The sequence below is a fragment of the Barbus barbus genome (assembly GCF_936440315.1).
Source record: "Barbus barbus genome assembly, chromosome: 21".
NCBI lineage: Eukaryota > Metazoa > Chordata > Actinopteri > Cypriniformes > Cyprinidae > Barbus > Barbus barbus.
In genome coordinates this window covers 24,611,752-24,624,604 of record NC_136749.1, presented here as the reverse complement: position 1 = coordinate 24,624,604, position 12,853 = coordinate 24,611,752, and the positions used below count along the sequence as shown (strand labels likewise).

General features: G+C 38.7%; 2 protein-coding genes across 5 annotated transcripts in view; both read left to right on the top strand.

Moving 5' to 3' along the window:
* dyrk1b (dual-specificity tyrosine-(Y)-phosphorylation regulated kinase 1B) overlaps positions 1–6,102 on the top strand; it is a 42,592-nt gene extending 36,490 nt beyond the window's left edge. For all 4 annotated transcript variants that reach the window (XM_079445632.1, XM_079445631.1, XM_079445630.1 and 1 more), the window contains exons 9-11: positions 1,555–1,858; positions 2,701–2,804; positions 2,887–6,102. In XM_079445632.1, coding sequence (XP_079301758.1) covers positions 1,555–1,858; positions 2,701–2,804; positions 2,887–3,639 — 1,161 coding nt within the window. In that variant the 3' untranslated portion in view covers positions 3,640–6,102. The remainder of the gene's footprint in view (positions 1–1,554; positions 1,859–2,700; positions 2,805–2,886) is intronic.
* A 2,200-nt stretch (positions 6,103–8,302) lies between these two features.
* zp3d.1 (zona pellucida glycoprotein 3d tandem duplicate 1) lies at positions 8,303–12,202 on the top strand. Its single transcript, XM_079444271.1, has 8 exons — positions 8,303–8,951; positions 9,857–9,972; positions 10,042–10,145; positions 10,244–10,418; positions 10,510–10,621; positions 11,149–11,237; positions 11,331–11,401; positions 11,482–12,202. Exons 1-8 carry the CDS (start codon positions 8,397–8,399, stop codon positions 12,141–12,143), a joined length of 1,884 nt encoding a protein of 627 aa, XP_079300397.1. The 5' UTR covers positions 8,303–8,396; the 3' UTR covers positions 12,144–12,202.
* Positions 12,203–12,853: the final 651 nt, after the last annotated feature.

Genomic DNA, 12,853 nt, shown 5'->3' with positions numbered 1-12,853 from the left:
GTTAGTTAATAGAGCATCACCTTGCATGTTAACAAATGGAGACTAATTGTAAAGTGCTGCTAAAATAACAATGAAGATTTAAAATATAGATGTAATGTTGCATGAAAAGAATCGCTATGTATAGATATGTATAGAGCCCTACCTGTTAGCAGCTCTGAGTCTAGTCAGTGACACGCATTAGGTCACACGTTAAGTGAGTGCAGCCAATAGCTAGAATGACCCTGTTTCCAGTGAAGATAAGTTAAAGTAGCTTCAGGTTAAGACTGTAGAAAGTGTGTGTGTGGTTATGTGGCCGCAGATTAAGATGCAAAGGTGATACCAGGTGGAGGGTAAAAGTCTGGATGAGGTCCTAATACACTTTGTTTTACAGGATTAATGTCTGGCACTTACTGCCAACTCATCCAGAGACTCACCTCAAATGCTCCAGCATGCATTTTGTGCTTCCTTGTGTACAATAGAGAAAAAGGTTAAAACATTTGAAAGCTTTGTACACTTTTACGGTGGAGGTGCTGGTACATTTAAGTCTTTTTATAGTATTTATGGACCATGATACAGTGTAAAATGGCACAGATGAGGATCAGTGTTAAAGGGTCTGCACTGTGTATATGACAGGGTTCAACAATAAGGTGTTTCTTTTTTCTGGTCACCAGGACAACAATCTCAATGGATTCTGCACAAACATTTTGTCTCACAAAAATGTTTATATTAATATTTCAGGAACAAAAAGAAAATGAGTTTACTACAATAATACATTAGTTATTAAACATTCTATGCTGTAATTTTGCAGTAATATCTGGAAATTATGGAGATGTGTGATTGTGTGTAGTTCTTTCAACTGAAGTTCTTTCGAAAAATCTCATTGTTGAACCCTTTATGACACTGTGAGCTGCTTTGCAACCGTCGTTATTCCCACAAAACCACAAACATCTCTCACTTTCAGCCCCTCTTCACCTGCATTCAGTAATGATTTCTGAGGCTGATTAGTTTCCTATTAAAGTCAACATGAAATCAAAATTGCAATACACGCGTGTGCTCAGTGTATTAATGCACAGAGAGGAAAAATGTTTGTTTTCCTAATTTCAGGAATGTTTTAAGTATGTACTACTACAACTTTCTTCTAGCTAGCATGGTAATCTAATGCTGGTTAATGTTAACGTGAACAAACTTGTATTCAAATCATATTCCATTTCGGTATGTAACTTTCATTAAAAATTTGGAACCCACTTTTCATGTTCTAGTCATTTCCCAATGGATGAAAATCAAACTGAACACTACTTTTTACAAAAATATTCTATAAAAGTTTTACTCAGACGTGTTGCAAATGCCATTTCATGTTGACTTTATAGTTTTAAAGTAATAATATTAGTAGATTTATGCATTTATTAATCCTTAAATTGGTTGTTACTAATGTAATATGTTTCTATAGACTGGTAGTTTATCACCCTTTGTCTTTAAATGTTTAAAAATGATCAAATGTGAACTGTTATCTGCACTAAATGCTACACATTTGTGCCTCATTCTCTTCCCTTCCTCTGTGTTGATTTGTCCCTCCAGGAATATAAACCACCTGCCACGCGACGACTGCACGAGATCCTGGGGGTGGAGACGGGAGGTCCAGGGGGGAGGCGAGCTGGAGAACAGGGTCACGCACCCTGCGACTACCTGAAGTTCAAGGACCTGATCCTGCGCATGCTGGACTACGATCCCAAGACGCGCATCACACCCTTTTACGCGCTGCAGCACAACTTCTTCAAGAAGACGACAGATGAGGGCACCAACACCAGCAGCTCCACCTCCACCAGCCCTGCCATGGACCACAGCCACTCCACCTCCACCACTAGCTCTGTCTCCAGCTCTGGTAAGTGTGTGTAATGCGGCAGTCACACTAGAGTTTGAGCATGCAAAATTTCTACAAACGCTGCAATGTCACACTCTGTGGCATCTATTATAAAAAATATGATAAGGGTATAACAATTAATTGTCACAATATATTGCAATACAAAAATGCAACTATCTATTGTGGATAGCGATGATATGTATTGCGTGTGGTTCAGTTAAAATCATGTAGAAATATTTCATTTTGCATCAGATATAGTAATGGGACATTGAGCTACAATGTTTAGTAATTATTATTAATGAATTAAAATACATAATTTCCAATTTTGTAAATGTATCTAATCTTGGACAAAGTATGTTTAAATATTTAGTGCATTTTTCTGTGCATGGGGGAGAAAGGACTATTCATGTCAATTTCTGTTATAAAACCAAATTTAGCATTTTTATAAGCAGTACTTTTTACTAACCGTTGTAGACGTGTATATATAATGTGAATATACCATATGTGTTAGAATATATTTTAAAATACCATGGATCAAACTGGATCGTGACATAAGTGTATTGTTACACCCCTAAAGCATCCGAAATGTAAAAATATACTGTCTACTCCAGTTTGCCACAAAGCTGCAGATTTAAAGTTCACGTTCTTTAAATTCAGCTAAGAGGTCACGCCATGATGTATCAATCGTCTATTGGTCACACTTCTTCATGTGATACAAATTCACCAAACTTGAACTTTGGAACGCAAATTCATATAATATTAATAAGTGTAGTGTGATCACACCTTAAACCTGTTACTTAGGGATAGTAAAACAAGAAAAGGACTCGTTTTACATCAGTTCCTTGTCCTTGCTCCCAATCCAGGTGGATCTAGCGGTTCTTCCAATGACAACCGAAACTACCGGTACAGTAACCGGTACTACAACAGCGCAGTCTCTCACACGGACTACGAGATGCAGAGCCCACAAGTAAGAAATCATTGCAGAGCACCACACAGCTCTTCGTTAACATGTCGAAAGGACTCATGTTGATTGCCTCTTCTCTCTCCAGGCTCCGTCTCAACAGCAGTTGCGCATCTGGCCAGGTGGGGACAGCAGCATGGGTCAGCTGTCCAACAGCGGCAGCGACTCCTCCTACCCGCAGCTGCTGTTGCACAAGCCGGCGGCCACGCAGCACTCGCGCCACTTCTTGGGCAACATGGGGGGCATGATGGAGCCACACCATCCCCACCCCATCTACGGCAGCCACCACAGCAACGGCAGACAGCTCCGGCAACAGCAACAGCAGCAGAACCAGCCGCAGGGCCAGGCCTCGCAGGGCCAGCAGGGCCAAGCGCTGATGCCCGTCTCCTCCCCGCAGATGCAGGACAGCATCGAGCTCAGCCTCACCCACCACCACCACCTGGGTCAGTCTTCCATCATGCAGCCGCCCCCGTCGAGCTTGGACTCCAGTCAGTACGGCTCCTCCAACCTCCACCTGGGCCTCTCTGCTTTTCGGACTAGGACAGTTATGGCCCCCCAGCAGCCCCCTTCCGCTTCCCAGCAACAGTTGCCCCAGGCCCCAGCCTCCCAGGACAGCATGGTCGCTGCCTCCGGTTTGGGATACATCCCACCGTGCTACGCCGGCAGCAACAACAATAACAACCCGCCGCAGGGAAGCGTCGGAGTGGGGGGGATGCTCACCGGGGGGCCTCCGCCCAGAGGAGTCGGGGGAGCTGGGGGGCGGCCGGACTCCGAGGAGTCCGCCATGATGGCAGTGTGCGGCAGTGGGAGTGGGAGCGGTCAGAGTGCAGCCAACTCTTGATAAATCTTGAACAAATTCCAAAAGCCATACGAAAATTTTAACGACAACATAACAGTGACAAAAGCGCCACACGTACACACACACACACACGCGTGTGACACGTAGTAAACGTACGACACACATACACACACGCGCAGCCACACATAACAGAATCGCAGAGAAAAACTTGTGAAATATCAGACAGTCGGTTTTGTTTTTTCGTTTCGTTGTTTTGGTTTTGCATGGGGAGAAGGTCAAGGGAGGGATTTGAAACTATTTTTATAGTTATTTTTCTGTTTGTTTGTTTTTCTTTTATCGAAGGAGAAGGGCGGCAGGCGAAGTAGTCGCAACAGAAGGTTTCAGAACGTTTGTTTTTACCATTCTTATATTGTTATTTGATTTTATGTGATTTCAGGACAGGTTTGCAGCGAGAGATTTTTATTGAGGAGAGGAGAGTTTTGGGTTGAAAAAATTGAATGTTTTTGTCAACATGACAGCAGCGGGAGAGAGTACCTTATGCTTTTTTTATTTTTGGTTTGCTTTGTTTTTTTCCTGAGGTTTTGCCGTAATTGTATATTTTTAATTTATTAAGAATCACTACATAAGGAGAGATACGAGAGGGGTTAGAAAGAGATCTAAATTGAGAGGTGGGTATTTGGGGGGGGGGGGGGGGGGGGGTTATTTATTCAATGTTTTATTTATACAGTTTTTTTGGGGGGGGTCAGACATGATACTTATGCATAGAAAACAACAAGCAAACAAACAAACTGGGTTTGAGGTTTTTTGTTTTCTTTCTTGGCTTCATTTTGTTGTTTTTGGTTGCTTTTTTCTAGTTGAGCATAACCCACACATATATAAACAAACACACAAGCAAGACATACTCAAACACATTTTTGTTACTTTTTTTTAATGTTTCCAGTCTTTATCTCGCTTGACACACTGGCTTATATATCTGAAACTATCAAACAAATCCTACGAATGAAATAAAGCAAATGACAGAAACTGTTTTTAGTCGCCACACAGTGAGCAACACCAACTAACAACTAGAGGAGGAGGCTGAACCATGAGCCGCTTTCACGAGGAGAGGGGGAACGTAACTCGACTTCACATAAAGGAGGAAGTGATACAGGAAAGTCTTGAAAAACATCAAAACATTTTGCCAGAAGGAAAACCAAAATGCTTCCCTGTTGTTCGTTTCAAAAAATAGTCTGCCTTCTTCTTCACCATCTCACTAGACTCTCATCCCTCTCTTACTTTGGTTTCTGTCTCTCTCTCTCTCTCTTTTTTCTAACCTTCTTTGTTTTGGACAGAAAACTATGAAAGCGTTAACACATTTGTATTAACTCTGGATATGCTAAGCCAAATCTTGCTGTAGCTCTCTCTCTCTCTCTCTCTTTATTTTCGTACTTACTCCATGTTTCTGTTGGAAGGAAGAGTCTGGGGCGAGATTTAGCAGGAGGGCAGAATACTTCGGTACGAAGGGACAATGTCACGCCCTCCTGACTGCGGCCCCTCCCACTCTGACTTCATTTCCTGCCTCTCATTTTGCTTTCTCTCCTGTCTTCATTCTCCCCCTCCTCACCTTCCTCCTTCACAACACTCTGTGAGTGCTGTTTGCCATCAAGTCAAAAAAGTGAACTACTTCTCTCTCGGCTGCTATCTCCACTCTCAACCATGTTCGGATTGCTGCTAAAGAAAACAGACAGATAAATAAATAAATGAATAAATAAATAAATAAAAATGAGAACTTTTTAACCCTCCTGCTTCAGAAAAATGAAAAATAAACCACTGCATCTCATGTATTTATTACTATTTAACAAGGAAAAAAGGAAAAATCTGTTTTCTGCTGTTTTTTTGTTTGCTTTCTTTCTTGGTACAGGTTAAAGCTTGACATTTATATTATGTAACGGAAACATGGTATTAAACAAGTGCCTCGATTTATTGGTCAGCCACTGGACAGAATTGAACAGAAGAGGATTATAGGAGTTTGATCAAAGTTTATTATATGTATAGCTAAAATTCAAGCCTCATGCAACTGTGTAGAAATCCACGACAATTCAAACATCATGTGAGAACTTCATATTGGACGCGAGCTTCATTCAGCATGACTGACCAATACCATATATTTAATTAACTGATGGCATCTTCATCCATTGTAATCTGTGTACATAGCATCCATGCATCATCCAGTTAACGTTAAAGCAATGTTAGGGTGAAATGTCATTTTCGAGGTTAATTCTAATGACTGGGATTCGAACCTGCCACCTTTGAGGCGTCAGGACCTGCAAACTACCTTATCTTGCTCAGATCAGTGATGATAACTGCTGTCCTTTATGTTCTTAATAACCAGTTAAAACTTGTAATTGGCCTCACTGGCTTCTTTACTTTGTCATTTTTTTCAACACCATCCTTCATGAAAACAATGTCTGAAGTATTATGATATCATCGGTTTTGGTTTCTCTATTAAAGAGAGAGTTGCCTCTGTAGGTCCTCCAATCTTGTTATGTTTAGCAGACCTTGGTCACCATATAAATGACACACTCACCATGCTCCGTCAGAAAAGTGTCTGAGCACCGATACACTTTAAAATGCAGATGTTTCTGAGCTGCTTCTAACACAAATACAGATTTTTGTGTCTATTCAGTCATTATTGAAGAGTATAGGAAATATATCTATATAGAAAAGGAGGGGTTGCAGGGGATAGTATCCGGGACAACTTGTTGCTCTGTCACCTCTCAATAAATCTTGAAGACCCTCACACAAACCAACACCTCTGTTGAAGTGGAGGAGCATCTAAAGGGATATTTTTCACCATCTTTTTAATTGCAATAATCGCAAGATCAGCTAGATTCTTTTACTTCCATTCCATAGGGAATTCGGATGTTTTTGGTAGCTATAATAGCTAGCTGATGCCATTTTTAATGGCTGTACTGCAAGTCAGAAGTTACTGGAAGTTGCACCTAAAATGTTTATTGCTGGTCTTTTATGAATCACTTGAATGCATTAGACTTACTGTAAGACATTTTGTTGAAGTAGACAAGTGTATTTCTGGGGCCTGTACCATGATGGTTGCTGAGCAAACTCAGGGTTACAGGATTAGTTTTGAGTTGATAAAACCAAACCCGTTCAATCCGGCTTTGTTGGTACCACGAAGCTGATCATCAACTTTCTCTGTCAACTCAGGCTTGATCCTGAGTTAATAGAGCGCGTGCACATGAATGTGTGACATCAGTAATGAGCAGCCAATCACATGTCTTGAAACTGTGATTCACTTTTTGAAGTCGAAAAGTAGTGTGATTCATTACCAAAGATTAAATGACTGAACAATATGAAGAATTTAAACAAATTTACACAGCAAGATGAAACAATCTATCCATGAAAGAGGAAAACATCTTACCATATAAGTGCAAGTAAAAGTGGTAAAGTTAGTTTATAGAGTTTATAATATTTATAGGTATAACAACTTAGGTACTTAAAAATCTAAACTCATATGTAGTCATGTTTACATCTATTGATTCTAAAATTATTTATATTGCATATTATCTATAGGTTTATATTCATTTAAAATAAAAGCTTAATAATTACTATTAAACTAAGCTGGCTTGTTTAATGGATTAAGGGTAAAATAATTATTTAAATAATAAAAAAATAATTGTCTCTAAAATTAAGATTGGTTTATCTTTAAAAATGTTTCACTATGTAGCGTCATTTAATTTGGAAAAAGAGAAACTGGAGGAGTGGCTTCACTGTGTCACTTTGCTTGAAGTTGCCCTGGAGCAGGTTAGCTGTGGAGCATAAGTTACTATAGCAATGAACACTGCTAAAAGCCAAACCACTTTCATAGTACCTAAAACCCAGAGTTGGCACAAACTAAACTGAAACTTACCTGGCTAGCCAGCTAAACCGGCTTCATGGTACAGGCCCCGGGTCTCACAGCAAGAATCATTGTGTATGGAAAACAAAAACTACTCTTAGTTCAAGTCAGTCAAAAGTCCCACAATGCTGTTTAAGCATTAAATGTGCATACTTCTAACTAAAGTTATAAACCAAATGTTGTGTTCAACCTGAAAACAATAGCAAACTTTAGCCTAATGCAGGAACCCGACACTGACTGTATTTAAAGAAACATCAAATGAATTTGAGAACATACTCGTCTTTTCACAGCGTTCTTTTGTTTTTGTTTTTATTGAGTCGAATCATTTACTGAATCGGATCTTGCGACTGTCGAATTGAACCGACTCAGTGAATCATAAATCGGGCAAAAAATAAGTTAATTTAACAATTGAATAGCAAACATGTAACAAATAAAAACAGTTTTATCCGCTCATATAGGAAATAAACTCGTTTTAAATAAACCAAGAACAGAAGCCAAATAAAGTTAACGAATTTCAGTATTGTTTAATGTGAATCCATATTATATAGGCAATATATGAGCTAAATCATGGCAGGTACACTTTTTTTTTGTTTATTATTTTTACAGGCCTATTTAATTATTCGTAAATAAAAAATATATATTAAAAAGTAATCGATGAAAACATATAAATATACGACGCCGAGGCGGAAATACGCGATGACGGCATTTTATTTTGTTTTACTTTATTTTATCCGGTTCATTGAAAAACTATTCGAAAGAACTGACTGTCCTCATTAAACGAGTAGCCTAATTAGTAGTCGTTACGTCATCAATCAACAGGTGGCTGCGGCGCGCGCGTCTTGCGTTCTTCTCAGCTGCGCTTTATTTACTTCCTCCATGTAACGTTTAAGACTTAATAGTGAGCATGAAGCGAATGAGTTTGTTTTTTTGTTGTTCTTTGTACTTCCTTGGCATGCTGCACATCACCAGAGCTTACACTTATGGGACCGGGGCTCATCTAGAATATAGCAATGTCTTATCCGCGGAGCAGAAAGTCCATGACATGCAGGCCATGCCAGGCGCGGTCAGGCCGTGGACAGGAGACAGCGAGTTTATAAGGAACCCTGCGGTTATGCGGCCATACCACGTTTTCCCAATGTTCCAGCATGCTCCTGTTCCTCTCGCTGACATGGAGCTGTTCAGACCTGTGTCCGGGAGGAGACAGTTACCAAACCGTCTGTCTAGCCTTCTAATTCCTCAAATGACCCCTCAGCTCATCCAGGTGTCTCCAGTGCGTAATGCTCGTGGTGTGGAGGTGTGGTGTGGCTACAGTAAGATCTCAGTGCGCGTGAATAAGAGTCTGCTGGGCTTCAGAGGTGCACCGTTTTCATTTCACTTGGGAACATGTCCTGTCTCTCGCTCAGACGAGAACTCTCTGTATTTTCATTACGACCTCAATGACTGCGAGAGCTCGTTAACGGTAAGTAGCTTGTCAGGGGTTTATAAATGTTCAACCCACCATACTGTCAGATGTATAACATTAAAAGCATAAAACTGTAGAATATTTAAAATTGACAAATATTTTTGATTATTGATTCTTGAACCTTTTCGGTAAAGGAGAGTAAAAATCTGAATTTTGATGTCAGAGTTTGATATTTACATTTTTCACTTTTTTTTTTTTTTTTTTTTTTTTTTACATTGTGTGAATGTTAACCCTGTAAGGTTTAACATGAAATAATAGTCATATAGTATCTATTTGAAGAGTTCAGATGCAAAAGTGCCATTTGAAAATTTCTTCTAAAATTAGCATTTTTCTAAGATTTCTATGTGGTAGGTTCAGTCATTTCATTTTAATGGCAATGAATAGGTTCTTTTCAATTTCATTAAAGTGAAATAACTGAACAGAAACAAAGGAGCCTGAGAAAAATGCTCATTTTAGAAGAAAATTTCAGACTGCACTTTGCATCTGAGCTCTTCATTTTTTTTAAACATTGAAACATTTACTGAACATTTAGACAAAATAAATTATTTATTTATATATATATATATATATATATATATATATATATATATATATATATATATATATATATATATATATATATATATATATACACTTATAGATGTATCCCAGGTATAAATTATGAATCGCACAACAGAAGGCATGTAGATTGTGTACAACAGGTTTATCAGCAAAGAAGCCTTAGAAACTCGTGTATCAAATATAATTCAGTAGGCTTTAAAGGGGTCGTTCATCTCGATAATCCACAAATTATTGGATACCATTATTCTCGGCCATCCACTGAAACATGAACAAAATAAGTTGGTGCACTTTCAACATGTTCATTTTGATTTTACTACCATATAACGTTTGATCCTCCTCAGATGATGAAAAGCCAGATCATGTATTCCAACACGTTGCACTATACTCCAGCAGAGCCTCCAGGGACAGTCATCCGAGCTGTGCCCCTTACATTAAACATCCAGTGCCTATACAATAGGTAAGCCATCAATCTGGACAGGGTTCAGGACTTGGAGATAAAATGCACCTCATCATCCATTTTTTTCAGATTTCATTATTCCTACAAAATGGGCTTCCTGCCTGTGGTGAGGGAGCATGTGTTTCACAAGATTTTTGAACGCAGGGCCAAGTTTAGTCTTTATGTGTGTAATGGTAAGCTTTTCCTCTCCTTCTGTATAATTTCCTGTTTTGTTTGACCTCTCATATGGTGTTGGTGCCCATCGGTCTATTAAATTGTGTGTGAACTCTAGAACGCTGGGAAAGACTCGAGGGAAATGGGAGTTTTGTGCTTGGCGAGCCCATGTATTTTGAAATCAGTGCTGCTTATATATCCGAGGACGAAAGGATTTTTGTCGACTCCTGCTATGTAACAGCATCAACAGACCCAAAGTCTATTCCACAACATGATGTTATTTGTAATTATGGGTACGTGGTTTGGAGGACTCTGCTTTCATTAACATGAATACACTTTTGATGGGAGAAGAACGAATATTTACAGCAAACACTGCAATTTCAGGTGTATGGAGGATAGCAGAAGACAAGCAAGTCTCTCACGCTTTCACCAAAGACAGTCTAACATCATAAGGTTTTCAGTCGATGCCTTTTTACTCCCCCAAGTTACTGGCACGGTAATGTTTTCATTCTTAAATGTCAATATAAAGGAGAGAACGGGGCTAGTTGTCACACTATTGGGTGAGGTTGCATTTGATATTGGGTTTACAAAAAGTCTTGACTGCACATAACTTGAGGAATATATTATTTTTGGATGGAATATTGAACCGTTCTATAATAATAATAATAATTTCCAGAATATTTATCTAAAATTTTCTAATTATCAAAAATAAAAAGCCATCCTCCATAACATATCAGAGGATTTAATGACATTTTCTGCAAATTGTAGACAATTTGGGGGTGGGGGTGGGGGAGGGGGGTTATATATTTGCTGTATAATGCAGCAAAGTGAAATTTGTCTTTAAAAATGTATGAAACTGCAAAAAATGGAAAAAGTAACAAGGAATGATTGAACCACTGCAGAAATAGTTTTTGTGTAGAAATTACAGTATATAAAACACGTGACAACCTACCCGTCTAATATGTAGGTGTGTTTATATTTAAACATATGAATGAATGTGTGTTGCTTTCTGCATTTCTACAGCACTTTTACTTGCATTGCACTGTATCGGTTAACAGTGCCACTACAAGTGCCACTGCAAAGTCATGTACCTATAACAATGTAGAGAGAAGGTAAGTCATTGTTTTGCACACATATATGCTATGCAACATAGTGTGTAAATGCGGAGAATGCATTCACTCTTAGTTCTTATCCTGTACCAACAGGTGGGAGGAACTCTACACCGATGCGTCTGTTTGTGCTTGTTGTGATTCCACGTGTGAAATTGAATCATATTGTAAGTAGAAAACATCAGAGTCTATCAAATGAAAACACTATAAGTCACACATCAGTGTTTTGTTCTTGCTTCCATAACAGCTTCTTTGCCCCATGTGACACAATCTATAACAAGCAAACCCTGGATTTTGGACCAAAACGAACAATCTTTAATCCAGACTATGGAAGGGTGGGTCAAAGATCAAGAGGACACAGAAGAGATGAAGTTCAAGAGAGCAGAAGGAATCGATGAAGAGGAAGATGACGGTCACACTGTGGAGATTGTGACTGATACTGAAGAACAAAAAGAAGCAAAAGAGAAATATAAAAAGATGCCCATGGATGATTTAGATGAGGATGTAGAAGTAATTGTTGGGACAGTGGAAACAACTGCTAAAGAGTTAAAGGATAAAAAGGGTGATCGGCTTGTTAGGGAGTGGAAGAACAGGGTTGTAAAGATTGGAGAGGATGCTGGGAGACGCAAGAGTGCAAGTAGAACTGAAATGGTTAAATGGCCTGGTGTTCAGTTGATAGAAGAGCTTTTGGAAGATGTGAATAATGACCAAGCATCCAGCACGAGTGGAGCACAAGAAATGATTCACATTACCAGAGAAGAACTGTCCGAAGATCAAATACAGCTTGAAGATTCTGAAAAGAACATGCAAGTACAAAGTACAATAAATCCATCACAAATAGTGATGGATGAAGAGAGATTTTTAAATGCTAAAAATGAACCAGTGGAGTGGAATCAAGATGCATACTAACTATCCTGGTGTGGGAAAAATGAAGGACTGACTTCTGCGGTCATTCCAGGGTCTCCAAGGTATGACAGTTTAATTTATAATGAATTTAGTCGTCACTTTATAACAGATTCTTTATATTTTCAAGTGTTTATTTCTGTTTTAGGTTCCTTGAATGACCATTTTTGGAGTTGCGTAAAGATCAAAAAAGATCTCTGCATACTTTCTTATGAATTCAACGAAATACAAGTAGCCGCATATTCTGTAGCTGTATGTCATCAGAATATTAAAACATTTTTGATTGATCATTAGTTTTCTTTTTCTGATGTCCTCTGACCTCTTTGATGCCTCAGTGACTTATTCTTAAAGGGATAATCTCACAGTTCATAATTTACCCCAAAATCAAAAAATAAAAATGCATAAAGAAAATTCAACAGATTTTTATTACAATTAAGTTGTTTTGTTTTTGCATTATGATAATCTGTCTACATTTGTTCATAAAACCTCAAGAGAATACCCTGACGTGATTAGACATGTGAATGAATATGGAGAACAGACACATTTGAGAATAAAGAGCCATACCAGATTTCCGCAATCTCTAATGTACTGTCAGATTTGATGGCCATGCTGTATATGTCTGTAGCTGCTCACATCAGACAAAAATGCATTTTAAAATACAGATAAAAGGTTTAGACATCATTAGGGTAACAGATTTCGGTAACCTACACTGCCTT